General features: G+C 43.4%; 1 protein-coding gene across 1 annotated transcript in view; it reads left to right on the forward strand.

Moving 5' to 3' along the window:
- Positions 1-555: 555 nt before the first annotated feature.
- LOC106585748 (multiple C2 and transmembrane domain-containing protein 1) overlaps positions 556-16,835 on the forward strand; it is a 153,435-nt gene continuing 137,155 nt past the window's right edge. Inside the window, exons 1-2 of the mRNA XM_045707019.2 lie at positions 556-560; positions 1,476-1,612. Coding sequence (XP_045562975.2) covers positions 556-560; positions 1,476-1,612 — 142 coding nt within the window. The remainder of the gene's footprint in view (positions 561-1,475; positions 1,613-16,835) is intronic.

Consider the following 16,835-nt stretch of genomic DNA (forward strand, 5'->3'; position numbering starts at 1 on the left):
ATTTCTCAAGAGCCAGCCAAGAAAGTCTCTACAGTTGTCAGTTTCACTTTGTTAATGAATTCTCAAATACACACAGGAATATTCAAAATTATTTTATTTGAATTCAGTTATTTTATTTCAGAATAAAACCCACCCTATTTTCTGTTTATTCACAATGTGTATCTGCCATCTTGAGCATTTGTCCTGGGCAGCGTACTGTATTTGTATATTATCTTGTGTAAAGAGCTCCGTTCATCCATGCACTCTGAAATGACCATGCCATTCCACACAGGTGTGTGTGTACCCACCTTACATGCCCCTAGGTCATCCATCTATTCACTCCAATTCACAGCTCTCTCTCTTTCTCTCCATCTCTGCCTCTCTCTCCTCTCTCTCTCTCTCTCTCTCTCTCTCCTTTTATCTCTCTCTCACTTTCTCTTTCTCTCTCTCTCCTTATCTCTCTCCTTGTCTCCTCTCTCTCTCTCTTTATCTCTCTCTTTCTGTTTCCTTTCTCTCTCTCTTTCTTAGATTGCTCCAGATATATTGTAACACCTGTATTTTTATCTAAGTTAGGACATGAGGTGAGGGTGTGAAAGATGTTCTGACTAAAACGCTCCTGTGTTCAATATGAGCTATCTCCTAGCAGACCTCCCAGCACGGTGTAGCCTTGGGGGAGCTGTGCCTGTGTCAAGACATCCAGTGACACAGGGTCAAACACAGGGTCTGGCTATAGGGACACAGGCACTTAATGTTTCCCCTAGACTTGATCTTAGTTATGGAACAAATGTCCCAAAAACAGCATCCAGCTCTGGAGACGCTACAGTCTAGTGATTGCCCAGTGATTGACTTATAATATACACTATATATACAGAAGTATGTGGACACCCCTTCAAATTAGTGGATTATAAAATTGAGCACACAGCCATGCAATCTCCATAGACAAACATTGGCAGTAGAATGGCCTCACTGAAGAGCTCAGTGACTTTCAACATGGCACCGTCATAGGATTCCACATTCCCAACAGGTCAGTTCGTCAAATTTCTGCCTTGCTAGAGCTGCCCTGGTCAACAGTAAGTGCTCTTATTGTGAAGTGGAAATGTCTAGGAGCAACAACGGCTCAGCCACGAAGTGGTAGGCCACACAAGCTCACAGAATGGGACCGCCAGGTTGTAACACTCACTACCGAGTTCCAAACTGCCTCTGGAAGCAACTTCAGCACAAGAACTGTTAGTTGGAAGCTTCATGAAATGGGTTTCCATGGCCGAACAGCCGAACACAAGCCTAAGATCACCATGCTCAATGCCAAGCGTCGGCTGGAGTGGTTTGCCCGACCTCACTAATGCTCTTGTGGCTGAATGGAATCAAGTCCCTATAGCAATGTTCTAATATCTAGTGGAAAGCCTTGCCAGAAGGGTGGAGGGTACAGCAGCAAAGGGGGGACCAACTCCATTTTAACTACTTGTGTTGTAGTGGATGATTGTCTGGTTAACTTCTAGTTGTTGTGTTTCCTTGCAGGGCATCAACATCGTGGGGCCAAGTAATGCTGAGACCGCCCCTCCTGCCAACCCAGGGATGTACCAACTGGACATCACTCTAAAGAGGGGACACAACCTTGCCATCAGGGACAGAGGAGGTATCTCTCTGTGGGATTCATCTCTCTCTTTCCCTCTATCTCTATTGCTCTGTGGGATACATCTCTCTCTTTACCTCTATCTCTATCTCTCTGTGGGATCCATCTCTCTCTCTTTCTCTATCTCTCTGTGGGATCCATCTCTCTCTTTCCCGCTATCTCTATCTCTCTGTGGGGTCCATCTCTCTTTCTCTATCTCTCTGTAGGATCCATCTCTCTCTTTCCCGCTATCTCTATCTCTCTGTGGGATCCATCTCTCTCTCTCTCTCTCTCTCTCTCTCTCTCTCTCTCTCTCTCTCTTTATCTCTCTGTGGGATCCATCTCTCTCTCTCTTTCTCTATCTCTCTGTGGGATCCATCTCTCTCTCTCTCTATCTCTATCTCTCTGTGGGATCCATCTCTCTCTCTCTATCTCTCGGTGGGATCCATCTCTCTTTCTCTATCTCTCTGTGGGATCCATCTCTCTCTCTCTCTATCTCTATCTCTCTCTCTATCTCTCTGTGGGATCCATCTCTCTTTCTCTATCTCTCTGTGGGATCCATCTCTCTCTCTCTCTATCTCTATCTCTCTGTGGGATCCATCTCTCTCTCTCTCTCTCTGTGGGATCCATCTCTCTTTCTCTATCTCTCTGTGGGATCCATCTCTCTCTCTCTCTTTCTCTATCTCTCTGTGGGATCCATCTCTCTCTCTCTCTTTCTCTATCTCTCTGTGGGATCCATCTCTCTCTTTCCCTCTTTCTCTCTCTCTAGCTGCTCCTTAGTGGTGCAGCAGTCTAAGGCACTGCATCTCAGTGCTAGAGGTGTCACTACAGACCCTGGTTTGATTCCAGGCTGTATCACAACTGACCATAATTGGGAGCTGGGGTAGGCCGTCATTGTAAATAAGAGTTTGTTTTTAACTGGCATGCCTGGTTTCATAACAAATAAAAAAATTAACTCCCTGTGGGATCCATCTCTCTCTGTTTACCTCTTTCTCTATCTATCTGTGGGATTCATCTTTCTCTTTCCCTATTTCTCTCTCTCTGTAGGATCCATCTCTCTCAATTCGATTTCCATTTAAGTGGCTTTATTGGCATGGGAAACCCTCTTTCTCTTTCTTTCTCTGTGGGGTCTATCACTCTCTCTCTCTCTTTCTCTATCTCTGTGGGTTCTACTTCTCTCTATTTGGATTTCTCTGTGGATATCCTCTCTTTCTTTATGGATTTTCTCTCTCCCTCTCTCTCTCTGTGGGTTCCATCACCCTCTATCTCTTTCATTCTCTGGATTCCATGTCTTTTTCTGTGAATTATCTCTCTCTCTCACACACACACACACACACACACACACACACACACACACACACACACACACACACACACACACACACACACACACACACACACACACACTCTCTCTCTCTCTCTCACTCCCTGTATCTTTGTCTCTCTGTCTTGTAGACTGCTCATTAGGACTGCTAAAATAGGCCCTTCAACATCCAGCAGCAGAGGGCTATAATTGCAGCCTGTGTCTGGTGTGATGACTGTTAAAGTAACTGTCCAGTGAAAATGTCAATTTTAAAAGTTTATATTCTGTTAACTCATCACCCAACTAATTTTGTTGACTCATCTTATACTCATAATTGTGGCTAAAACATTTTTTTTTAAATAAACTCTAAACAGACCGTTTAAAAAATGCTTGCTTTTTCACAATAGAAGATGATGGCCAATCAGCGTTCTACTCGCATTAATATTTTTAATGACAGGTACGCCCACACCATTTTGTTTTTGGGGTACGCCCACACCATTCCAACACAGAAAAGCATCTTTTTAATTAACACACTTAATTACACTTTTTGGGAAGAAAAACTATTCCACTCATATTGTAATTAATTATAGGTCATATTTCATACAAATCTGGAAATACTGGACAGTTACTTTAATGCAATGATCATAATGGGTGTCAGCCGAATGCAACCAAATGCACAGAGATGTCTGTCTGTGTATCAAAGAAATACAATACTTAATTGTTGTATTTCTTACAGATTCTACAAGTCAATTTAACCTTTTTATAGGACCCCATTGAAAAGGAGGTTCTCCCTTTTCTCATAAGCTATGAAGGGATAGTAAAATGAAATAGCTCTTTATTATTTATGATCAGGCTCTTACTGAATCGAAAGAGGGAAAACCGATGTGATCTCTTACCAGGTCTCAGAAGCAGGACTGCTGTCCTCACAGGTGTTGAAACAGTAATACTCAGAGAGCAAAAGCTCCATGCTCCTCCCTAGGTGTCTGGCAGATCCATGTGGTGTCACTCTGTGGGACACCACATGGATCTATCTCAGTCCAGGCACGGATCATCAGTGTGTGTGGGAGAGCGTTGGTCTATAGCCAGGGCACCAGCAAGAGTGCAGTCTATCTCAGAAACCAATGGGACCCCCTGACAAGAGGAGCAGATATGCAGGAGGCCGAAATTCTCTTTTTCTCCTCACATAGAGCTCAGGCTATTAGACCTGTCATAGAGGGGAGAATGAGATCCTATACTAACAAATTCTTATTTTCAATGACGGCCTAGGAACAGTGGGTTAACTGCTTTGTTCAGAACAACAGATTTGTACCTTGTCAGCTCAGGGATTCAAACTTGCAACCTTTCGATTACTAGTCCAACGCTCTAACCACTAGGCTACACTGCCGCCCCTTACTTTCGACCAGAGCCCATAGGGTACCCTATTCCTTATATAGTGCACTACTTTTGACTAGAGCACTATGTAGGGAATAGGGTACCCTTTGAAACACAACCAAGACTATAGCATCATGACCACTGGACCTGGTAGGACAGAGACCAGATCACCAGCTCTAAGTCTGGCTGATGTACTATAAACATGCTGAGGAAGTTAGAACAAGTGGGTTGGGTGTTTGTCTTAGTTTACTGTAGAGCAACAGTAATAGGATGCATAGACATGACACAGGTAATGTGAGTGTAGCTTCACAATTCATGCTTTTAAAAAAGTTTACAATTGAACCACAGAAGTTATTTGAGTATGTCTACTGTGAAAGCATGTTTTCTGAATGGAGAGTCAGGGTGGGTGTAGCTTTGGTTCAGGTGTCATGTGATTTAAGAGGCTGTTCTCACTGTATGCCCTTTATTAAATAAATACAAATTATGCACTTTAAAGGGCCAGGTGTGTGTGCCTGTGTGTGTGTATTTGTATGGTGTGTGTGCTGGGGAAATCCTCCACTCGGGGGGGGGGGGGGGGGGGGGGGGGCAGTTGACCCGTGATCGCAGAGAGGAGATACCCTGTGTGCTCTGGAATAAATACATTATTCCAACCTCTATCTCTCTCTCCCTGGTCTCTCTGATTAAAACACAGACACAGCACACCTGTTCTTGTCTTCAGGTAGAATCAGAATATATGTATGAATGACAGTGCAATTAAGTACATGGTACATGGTATGTGTGTGTGTGTGTATGTGTGTGTGTGTGTGTGTGTGTGTGTGTGTGTGTGTGTGTGTGTGTAGTTTAGCATTTTCCCAAGCGTTCCTCGTCTGCCTCTAAAAGCCCTGTGCCTTCTGGGGTTGACGATAAGACCAGTCAGTGTGTTTGTGTAATCTCACGTAACACAGCATAGCACACAGCCACCAATCCTATTACCTTTCTCCCCACTCTGTGGTCTCAATATGTTTGCATGTAATAACTAATAATTATGTAAACGTGACATTCCGTTGCTAATGGGAGACACTGAAGTCTAGAATGCATCGTGAGAGAGTTGTTGAACTTTGTCTACTCCCTTTTGTGGTATTGTACACGGCCATGTTGACTCAAATAAACATCTGGCTTTTTTGAATCTTACTCTGCTGTTTGTTCTGCCTTGTCATTACCCTCAACTGAGGCATTACCCTTTTCAGATATCCTGCTATGTCATTATTTACTCTATTCCATACATCTTCAAATGCCATTTTATTTCTTTATTTTTCATCATCTTGCGATACTATCTCTTTGATAGATGATTTGTTTTCTGTATTCATCCAGTGTCACCATGTCATGTTTCTAAACCAGGCAAAATATGCCAGAGCTACCACACACTAAATGATACTTCTCTTCAATTGTGTGGATGTTGTTTTGTTTGTTGCTACTTTATCACTACTCTGGACGGTTCTAACTTAGAATATGTGGACAACTACAAATACCTAGTTATCTGATTAGACTGTAAACTCTCCTTCCAGACTCATATTAAGCATCTCGAATCCAAAATTAAATCTAAAATCCTAAAATCCTTCACTCATGCTGCCAAACATACTCTCCTAAAACTGACTATCCTACCGATCCTTGACATCGGCGATGTCATTTCCAAAATAGCCTCCAACACTCTTCACAGCAAATTGGATGCAGTCTATCACAGTGCCATCCATTTCGTCACCAAAGCCCCATATATTACCCACCACTGCGACCTGTATGCTCTCGTTGGCTGGCCCTCGCTTGATATTTGTCGACAAACCCACTGGCCTTAGGTCATCTATAAGTCCTTGTTAGGTAATGCCCCGCCTTATCTCAGCTCAATGGTCACCATAGCAGCACCCACCCGTAGCACGTGCTCCAGCAGGTATATTTCACTGGTCACCCCCAAAGCAAATTCCTCCATTGGCCGCCTTTCCTTCCAGTTCTCTGCTGCCAATGACTGGAACAAATTGCAAAAATCAATGAAGCTGGAGACTCATATGTCCCTCACTAACTTTAAGCTTGTCCGAGTAGCTATCAGAGCAGCTTACAGATCATTGCACCTGTACATAGCCCATCTGTAAATAGCCCAACCAACTACCTCATCACAATATTGTTATTTATTTTATTTTTATATATATATATATATATATTTTTGTATATCTTTTTTTGCTCCTTTGCACCCCAGTATCTCTACTTGCACGTTCATCTTCTGCACATCTATTTCACCACTACGGCCTTTTTATTGCCTTACCTCCCTAATCTTACTTCATTTGCACACACAGTATATAGATTTTTCTATAGTGTTATTGACTGTACGTTTGTTTATCCCATGTGTAACTCTGTGTTGTTGTTTTTGTCACACTGCTTTGCTTTCTCTAGGCCAGGTCGCAGTTGTAAATGAGAACTTGTTCTCAACTGGCCTACTTGGTTAAATAAAGGTGAAATAAAATAAATACAAATCGATGACAAACTATTAACCACATGTCTCTATCATTCGCGCTCTCTCCATCCCTCTATCTCTCCATCTCCCATTCTCTCCATCCCTAAGGCTGATAATTAAGGAGGTGATTTGTGAGTTGGAGAACAGGGGGAAAATTTGTGGTCAGTATCTCTCCTGAGTATGTGTCTGATAGAGTACTCTTCAGAACATCTATATGGCGGCAGGTAGCCTTGGTTAGGGCAATGGGCCAGTAACTGAAAGGTGACAAGTCTGTCATTGTGCCCTTGAGCAAGGCACTTAACCCTAATTGACCTCACTCCCTGCAGGCGTCTCACATGGAGTTGGGATATGCAAGAAACTCATTTCCATTACACACAAGTGTCTAACAGGACAAATATAAGCCCCCCAAAATTATTATTATTATTATTGTTATTATTATAGATAATCCTACATTTAGTAGTCTCACTGGGTAGGAGTTGGCAAAGTTCACATTTGTAGTAAAAGACAGAGGTTTGGTGTGAGTCGGTTGAGCACAGAGATATGTCATTTTAAGCTGTTGAGCATATTATAATGAGACTAGTTTATGAATAATGTTGTGTGAAATGACATGACCACTCCTCACACTGACTACAGGCCAGAGCTCTGTTCCATCACAGCTTTGGGTGTCAAGAGCAGGTTGCAAGAAATCTCCTCAATAACTCTACAATTCAAATCAAATCAAAGTTTATTGTTTGCATACACAGATTTGCAGATGTTATTTTTTAAATTGATTTTCTTCTTAATGCATTTGAGCCAATCAGTTGTGTTGTGACAAGGTAGGGGTAGCCCTATTTGGTAAAAAAACAAGTCCATATTATGGACTTGGTCCCTAAGAACAGCTCAAATAAGCAAAGAGAAATGACAGCCCATCATTACTTTAAGACATGAAGTTCAGTCAACCCGGAACATTTTAAGAACTTTGAAAGTTTCTTTAAGTGCAGTCGCCGCAAAAACCATCAAGCGCTATGATGAAACTGGCTCTCATGAGGACCACCACAGGAAAGGAAGACCCAGAGTTACCTCTGCTGCAGAGGATATTGTTGCTCTTTAATTATTTGTTATTTTTATTTTGTATTTTTTAATTTTTTACATTTTTTACAACATTTTACGTAACAACAATTTGAAAAAAATCAATGGGTCTGAATACTTTCCGAATGCATTGTACATAAAAAGTGTGTAAAATGTCTATGTACAGTACATAGGGCAGCAATCTCTAAGGTGAAGGGTAGAGTACCGGGTGGTAGCCGGCTATAACAGTGACTAAGGTTCAGGGCAGGGTACGGGGCAGATGCCAGCTAGTGATGACTGTTTTACAGTCTGATGGCCTGGATATAGAAGCTGTTTTTCAGTCACTCGGTCACAGCTTTGATCCACCTGTACTGTCTCCGCCTTCTAGATGGTAGCTGGGTGTACAAGCTGTGGTTGGGTGACTGAGGTCCTTGATGATCTTGCTGGCCTTCCTGTGACACCTTGTGCTGTAGATGTCCTGGAGGGCAGGCATTGTGCCCCCGGTAATGCGTTAGGCTGACCACAGTAACAGCTGAGAATGTGATGAGACAAAAGAGTTGGTGCAAAAAGGGTCTATGCAGATAGTCCGGGAAGTTATTGGTTAATTACTTAACTAACTATTTACCAGTCTTATGGCTTGGGGGTAGAAGCTGTTCAGGGTCCTGTTGGTTCCTGATTTGGTGCATCAGTATCGCTTGCCGTGCAGTAGCAGAGAGAATAGTCTATGACTTGGGTGGCTTGAGTCTGACAATTGTTTGGGCCTTCTTCTGACACTGCCTGGTATAGAGGTCCTGGACGGCAAGGAGCTTGGCCACAGTGATGTACTGGGCCGTACGCACTACCCTCTGTATCGACGTGCCAAGCAGTTGCCATGCCAAGAGAAGATGCAGCCAATCAAGATGCTCTCAATGGTGCAGCTGTTTAACTTTTTGAGGATCTGAGGGCCCAAGTCAAATCTTTTCAGCTTCCTGAGGTGGAACAGGCATTGTCATGCCCTTTTCACGACTGTGTTGGTGTGTGTGGAGCATGATAATTCTTTAATGTTATGCACACCAAGGAACTTGAAGCTTCCAGCCTGCTCCACTATAGCCCCGTCAATGTGAATGGGGGCATGCTCAGCCCTCTGTTTCCAGTATTCCACGATCAGCTTTGTTTTGCTGATGTTGAGGGAGAGGTTGTTGTCCTGGCAGGTGATATGGTCCTTAGCTAGCCTCTCAAAGCATTTCATGATGAAAGCTCCTTTGTTTTGTTGACATTGATGGAGAGCTTATTTTCCTGGAACCCCTAAACCACTCAAGTGAGAACTTGTTCTCAACTAGCCGACCTGGTTAAATAAAGGTGAAAGAAAAAAACAAAAAAAACAGGGCTCTCACCTTCTCACTGTAGGCTGTCTCGTCATTGTTGGTCATCAGGTCAACCACTGTTGTGTCATCAGCAAGCTTAACTATTGAGTTGGAGACGTGTGTGGCCAAGCAGTCATGTGTGAACAGGGAGTACAGGAGGGGGCTGAGCACCCCTGTGTTGAGGATCAGAGTGGCGGAGGTGTTGCCTACCATCACCATTTGAGGTCGGCCCGTCAGGAAGTCCAGGACCCAGTTGCACAGGGAGGGGTTCGGACCCAGGGCCCTGAGCTTAGTGATGAGCTTGTAGAGCACTATGGTGTTGAAGGCTGAGCTGTAGTTGATGAACAGCATTATTTCATAGGTATTTCTCTTGTCCAGGTGGAATACAGCAGTGTACAGTGCAATGGCAAATTATCTGTTGGGGCATTGTAGTGGGTTTAGGGTGTTGAGTAAGGTGGAGGTGATATGGTCCTTAACTATCCTCTCAAAGCACTTCATGATGACAGAAGTGAGTGCTACGGGGGGATAGTCATTTAGTTCAGTTAGCTTTGCTTTCTTGAGTACAGGAGTGGGGACAAGACTGGGATATGGAGAGATTGAATATGTCCATAAACACTCCATCCAGATGGTCTGTACATGCCGAGACTCGTCTTGGGAAGCCACCTTGGCCGGCAGTCTTGTGAGGGTTAATATGCTTAAATTACTTAAGTAGCCCATGGAGAATGAGAGCACACAGTCCTCAGTGTTGTTTTCTTTCTAAGCGGGCGAAGAAGGTGCCATCTATCAACGGTTGTTGGTTTGGATAAGTTCTAATTGTCACAGTGGGAACAACATCCTCTATGCACTTCCTGATGAACCCAGTCACAGTGGGAACAACATCCTCTATGCACTTCCTGATGAACCCAGTCACAGTGGGAACAACATCCTCTATGCACTTTCTGATGAACCCAGTCACAGTGGGAACAACATCCTCTATGCACTTCCTGATGAACCCAGTCACAGTGGGAACAACATTCTCTATGCACTTTCTGATGAACCCAGTCACAGTGGGAACAACATCCTCTATGCACTTTCTGATGAACCCAGTCACAGTGGGAACAACATCCTCTATGCACTTTCTGATGAACCCAGTCACAGTGGGAACAACATCCTCTATGCACTTCCTGATGAACCCAGTCACAGTGGGAACAACATCCTCTATGCACTTCCTGATGAACCCAGTCACAGTGGGAACAACATCCTCTATGCACTTCCTGATGAACCCAGTCACAGTGGGAACAACATCCTCTATGCACTTCCTGATGAACCCAGTCACAGTGGGAACAACATCCTCTATGCACTTCCTGATGAACCCAGTCACAGTGGGAACAACATCCTCTATGCACTTCCTGATGAACCCAGTCACAGTGGGAACAACATCCTCTATGCACTTCCTGATGAACCCAGTCACAGTGGGAACAACATCCTCTATGCACTTCCTGATGAACCCAGTCACAGTGGGAACAACATCCTCTATGCACTTCCTGATGAACCCAGTCACAGTGGGAACAACATCCTCTATGCACTTCCTGATGAACCCAGTCACAGTGGGAACAACATCCTCTATGCACTTCCTGATGAACCCAGTCACAGTGGGAACAACATCCTCTATGCACTTCCTGATGAACCCAGTCACAGTGGGAACAACATCCTCTATGCACTTCCTGATGAACCCAGTCACAGTGGGAACAACATCCTCTATGCACTTCATGATGAGGAAGCATTTCGCTACACCCACGATAACATCTGCTAAATATGTGTATGTGACCAATACAATTTGATTTGATTTGAACCCAGTCACCACGTCAGTGTATACATCGATACTATTCTTAGAGGCGACCCGGAACATTTCCCAATCCCCGTAATCAAAACAATCTTGAAGCATAGATTCCAATTGGTCAGACCAACGTTGAACAGTCCTTACCACACAAGCTTCCTGTTTAAGTTTCTGCCTGTAGGTGGGGAGGAGAAGGATGGAGGCGTGATCTGATTTGCCAAAGGGATGGCAGGAGTGTGCCTTGTAGCTGTCCTGGCAGGGAGAGTAGCAATGATCCAGGGTTTGTGTAGCACAGGAGATGTCTTGATAGAATTGCGCTAGCGTTGTCCTCAGATTTTCTTTGTTAAAGTCCCCAGAGACAGAGAAAAATGTATTTATTTTAATGAGTGTCTGTGTCATTACCATAGTACTGATTTGAATACAGTGCTCTGGCAATGAGTCAGTACTCACTGTGTCCTCTTAGATACATGTTAAAGAGATGTTTATGAGGAAGGGGGTGATATACGCCAGGCATGGGTTCTCCTCTGTATAAGGTATGTGGAGGTGAAACGTTAATGAGGTAATAACAGGAAATGTAATAAAGATGCAGCTGTCACGCCTGCTCCCGCTCTTCCCCCCTGGTGCTCGAGGGCGCCAGGCTGCCCTGCATTATGCATTCCTGCCAACATCATTTACGCACTCCTGCCTTGCCCCGTCACGCTCATCAGCGATATTGGACTCACCTGGACTCACTCAATCACCCGTTTATTACCTCCCCTATATTTGTCAGTTCCCCAGCTCTGTTCCCCGCTGCTGCATTGATTGTTATTTGTTTGTGTTAACCGTGTGCTGATGTTGTTCTTGTCTCGTTCCATATTAAATGTTTGACTCCCCGTACCTGCTTCGCCTCTAAAGTGCCATCCCTGTGACAGCAGCATGAAGTGAAACCATCGCTTGCTGTGTCAGGATGTTGCAGGATGGAAAACACCACCACTAGCGTGTGTGCCTGTGTGGTTTCAACGATGATGTGTTGGCCTGCTGCCAGAACAGGAAGCTTGGTCTCACTAAGCACTAGACATGGTGTGTGTCCTCCGCCCATCTGATTGTCATTGCCAGCCCCACATGTCCACCTTGAGGGCCATAACAGCACTACAGGGATATCCAAGCCCCAAGACAACTTCAAATCACTCTTTACTACCAAGCCATTACATCAGCATAAATGGTCCCCTCACTTCAAATGTCCATCCTTTTAATAGCATCTCAATGCTGCAGGAACCAGTTTATCAGATCTTATCAAATCTATTACTAAGGCCATTTTAACAATAGCAATACTGATACTATAAATCCAATAGTTGCCATTTAGTGGGTATGCAGTAACAGAAAATAGAGGAAAATCTTTGGCCAGGTTTAGGTACTCTCACTGAGGGATTTGTGTGGGTTGGAGAACAGCCATACATATATCTGTGGGTTGGAGTAATGATAATGAAGTGTATATGTGTGTTAATGAAATAGTTCCCATGTGGAGTACACATACATCCCCCTATTGCACAGTGCAGGGAGATGGGCAGTTTGCAGGCAGGGAATGGGAGACACCGCATGCCCACACCGCAGTCATCAATCTAACGCGTGGACCTAGGGCTGTCACTGCCTGCCAGGGCATCTGAGTGATGGGTTTTAAGACTGGGCCGTTGACCAGATCTCACCACTTTTTCTTTATAGCTGATGAAAGGCCCCAGTGAGCTGCTAGCCTGATTTCAGCAGAATTCTTTAAAATAACACAGCCCTGACAGGCAATCTGACCATCAGACCATGGCACGCCCGCCTGGGCCTCATAGCCGGAGAAGAGTATTGGAAATGGTTGTGTTTGGTGTGAATTATTTTGTGCGGTTTTGTGATTTATCCGACTTAACTCTCCCGTGCTCAAAATGACCTCTCTCAGACCACAAAACTTCACAAAAGTAAATATGATTGATGGAAAGATTACTAAGCTAGGCTAAGGTTTATTGCATTTAACAGCTGCCATGGTGATAGAAGTTTAGATAGAAGTGATCCAGTGCGCTAAACTAGTCGGACATTATGTTTTGAGCTCCAGATCTGTTGGCCTGGTCTGCACTAATGATGTGTGTTAACCCTGTATTGCTGATGGTATGTAATGGCCAATGAAAGGCTTTGAAGCCACCGGTCACAATACTGGCACTCCACAGATGAAGCAGTCCTCCATAGGAATGAATGGAATTCCACATTATTTCAAATGTTTCAAGGAGAAACTGAAAGGTATTTAGGTATTTAAAAATATTTTTTTTACAATTGAAAAGGATTACCAAAGTGGCTGTGTGGTGGCCTCAAAACAGCACCCCCTGTCAGTCATCTAGGATTAATACATAGGATTGGTCTGCACCCTAACCATTACACAAACACAAACACATCCATTTGATTTTCTGTGATTTTCTGTAGAGTGAGGTAACACATCTCCCAGGGTTGTCCTTAGAGAATGATGTTCTGGGTTTGGATAGTATGCAGACTTGTTGTGTTTGCATTATTCAATATTACATTATACTCTAGACCCCTCAAAATTAACTTTGTACCTCAAAGCCCCCATTGTTCCCAACTAAGCAGGGACTGATTTAGACCTTGCACACCAGCTGGGTGCAATTCATTATCAGGTAGAGCAGAAAACCAGCGGTCTCCAGACCTCGTAAGGTAAGAGTTGAATATCCCTGCTCTAGACAGTAACATATCTTCTCTGTCGTTGTGGTAATGGTAGCAGGTGTCCGTCATGCATTATTCATGGTAGTAGGCTACTGTATACTATTCATAGACATCTTGATGAACACAGCTTCTTTTACTCCCGTGGGTCTCTCTTTCTGCTTTCTCTCTCTCTCTGTCTCTCTCTCTCTCTCTGCCTCTCTCTCGCTCTGCCTCTCTCTCTCTCTCAGTAGTTATTGTTGCATACCTTAGAGGACATCCAGTGCTTCCCACCAGTTGTGATAATAACGCATTATAACACAGCAGATTACCCCCGTCTTCTCTTTCCCCTCCAATTGATTTTGAAGCAGTCATAGGATATATCAAATATAAAAAATACAAATAAAAAAATACAATAAAAACAACAAGTAGCAAAGAATATTTCCAAGTCAGGAGACAGGGTAAGGGCAGTTTCATAGTTAAAGTGCAAGTGCTAAGTGAAATTAACATTTTGTTAAGTTGCAGAATTGCATTCGGAATAAAAAAGTATTTGGCCCTATTTTTTTCCCGTTAGGTAGTCTGTACCTGCGGCCAGAGAGAAAGAGCTGGAATTCGGGGTGGAACGAGTCAACCGCCTTCAGGAGGGCTCTGCTCAGGTAGAGTGATGACAGTTCTTACTGTTGCTGCCCCAGACGTCTTTGCCAAACCTATTTTTCCATGCAACCTTCATATTCTTAAACCAACAGGTCAAGCAGTTGGACAGAATGGTTTCAATGTATAAGGACACAAGGCGAGACCCAGGAGGCAGATGGTAGAGCTCTGATCTTTATTATAACAAAGGGAGGAGGCAAAGGCAGGTCAGGGACAGGTGAGAGTTCATAAACCAGGTCAGAGTCCAAACTGTACCAGACGATGGGCAGTCTCGAGGTCAGACCAGGCAGGGGTCAGAAACCAGATCAGAGTCCAAATCAGTACAAGGGGATAGGCAGGCTGGTAGTCAGAACAGGCAGAGTGGTCAGGCAGGCGGGTTTGGAGTCAGGACAGGGCAAGGGTCGAAACCGGGAGGATTAGAAACAAACAGAGACTGGGAAAAATAGGAGCAAGGAAAACCGCTGGTTGACTTGGCAAACAAGACGGACTGGCACAGAGAGACAGGAAACAGGGATATATACACCAGGGGTAATAAGCGACATCTGGAGGGGGTGGAGACAATCACAAGGACAGGTGAACCAGATCAGGGTGTGACACAATGAATGATTTATAAAATAATCATGATGGTTAGATCAACATTAAAGTGCAGTTTCCGTAGTACAGTCTCTGTTGGCCTTTCTTTAAAATACTGTCGGTAAACTGATCCCAGGACAGCTTGTTGTCAATGACTAGTTCAAGATATTTGTACTCCTCCACTATTTCGATGGGCTCACCTTTTATCAGTGATGGTGTGTGCATGGTAGTGTTCCTTGAAAGTCAATCACCATGTCCTTTGTTTTTTTATTTACTTTTAGATGGGACGACTCACAGCAGACTGTAAAATTATTCAGAGCCAGTCCGTGCTCCGTCTCATCCCCTTCGAAGAGACTGACCAAAGCAGTATCGTCAGCATATTAGATCAGGTGGCGCCCTAGGAACTAGCTCCGGCAGCTGTCTATACAATATGTATGTCACGGCTGTCGAAAGGAGAAGACCAAAGTGCAGCGTGGTTGTAGTTCCACATTTTATTAAATCCGTGAAACTTTGCAATACATAAATAACTGAATTAACAAAACAAACCGTGACACAGAGAGAAACAAACACTACTCAAAATATAATAACCCACAAAACCCAGGAAGAAAAACCCCTACTTAAATATGATCTCCAATTAGAGACAACGAGGACCAGCTGCCTCCAATTGGAGATCAACCAAAAAAACAACAACATACAAATAGAAACCTAGAACTTAAACCTAGAAATACAAAACATAGAAAAACACAAAACACCCCCTGTCACACCCTGACCTACTCTACCATAGAAAATAACCTCATACTATGGTCAGGACGTGACAATGTATAGTACTGGTGAAAGAACACTGCCCTGTGGGGTTCCAACTGAAGTAGTGTGCACCTCAGAGAGTGTGTTGCTAACTCGTACCTGCTGAAACCTATCAGTTAGGAAGTTGGTTATCCATGTGATAAGCATAGCATAAAGTCCGAAGTCTCCTCTGTCTGTTCGCGAGGACAAACGGATTGATTGTGTTAAATGCCGAGGAGAAATCTGTGAACATGATACGCACATGGGTTTTACTGCCCTCCAAATGCATGTACACCAGATGTAAGAGCGAGAGGATGCCATCATCTGTTCTTCTTTCCGACTGGTATGCAAATTGGAGGGGGTCAACGACGTGTCTGGTGGTGTTGATGATGTATTCCTTGATGATCTTTTCAAGAGATTTAATCAGGAGAGAGGTCAGAGCGACAGTTCTGTAATCATTTGATGCAGATGCATGAGAGGTTTTTGGGACAGGTACAAGAATCTATTTTTTCCATAGAGATGAAATTTCCCGTGTATTCCCGTGTTTTATTGCTATCTATCTGTACTGTCAGTCCCTCTATTTCCATTCTTAATATTAATTATTTTTACTTAAATTGCTTTTGTTTTAAAGATGAGTATTGAATTGCATGGCCTCTAAAGGCACATTTAAAAATGTCCCATACAATAAGTTATTCTGTCCTGGTTAAAAACTAGTTGTCATCCATTAGGCTTTGATTAATCAAATTAAATGTAACCTTTATTTAACTAGGCAAGTGCAATACCCTCGCCCATGGGGAAATTCTGTAAGAGTTATTATTTGATGGTCCAACTGCATTCTGTCCCCTGTCAACACTTTTTAAACTTTTGGTGCCAGCGAGAATCACATAAGAAAGTAGTCAAGATGACTAGCTTGATTGTATATCTCACTAGGTCACAAGGATATTCAAGCCTCCATATATCCACTAGTTTCATGATAGTCGTGATTTCCTTAAGTGCATAAGGTTGATAGTTTGTAGTGTGATTTCCTTTTCCAGTTCGTTGAGATATTTAAAACCGTATTATAATCTCCCACCATAATAGTAAATAAGAATTTGTTCTTAACTTAACTGACCTAGTTAAATAAAGTTAAAAAAAATATATAATAATAATGTAATTGAGTCTTGTATTGCTTGTATGCTTGATAAATTATTATATATATTTTCATAGTGTCAGGTCAG

This window comes from Salmo salar, chromosome 24 (assembly GCF_965601325.2).
Source record: "Salmo salar chromosome 24, fSalSal1, whole genome shotgun sequence".
Taxonomy (NCBI): Eukaryota; Metazoa; Chordata; class Actinopteri; order Salmoniformes; family Salmonidae; genus Salmo; species Salmo salar.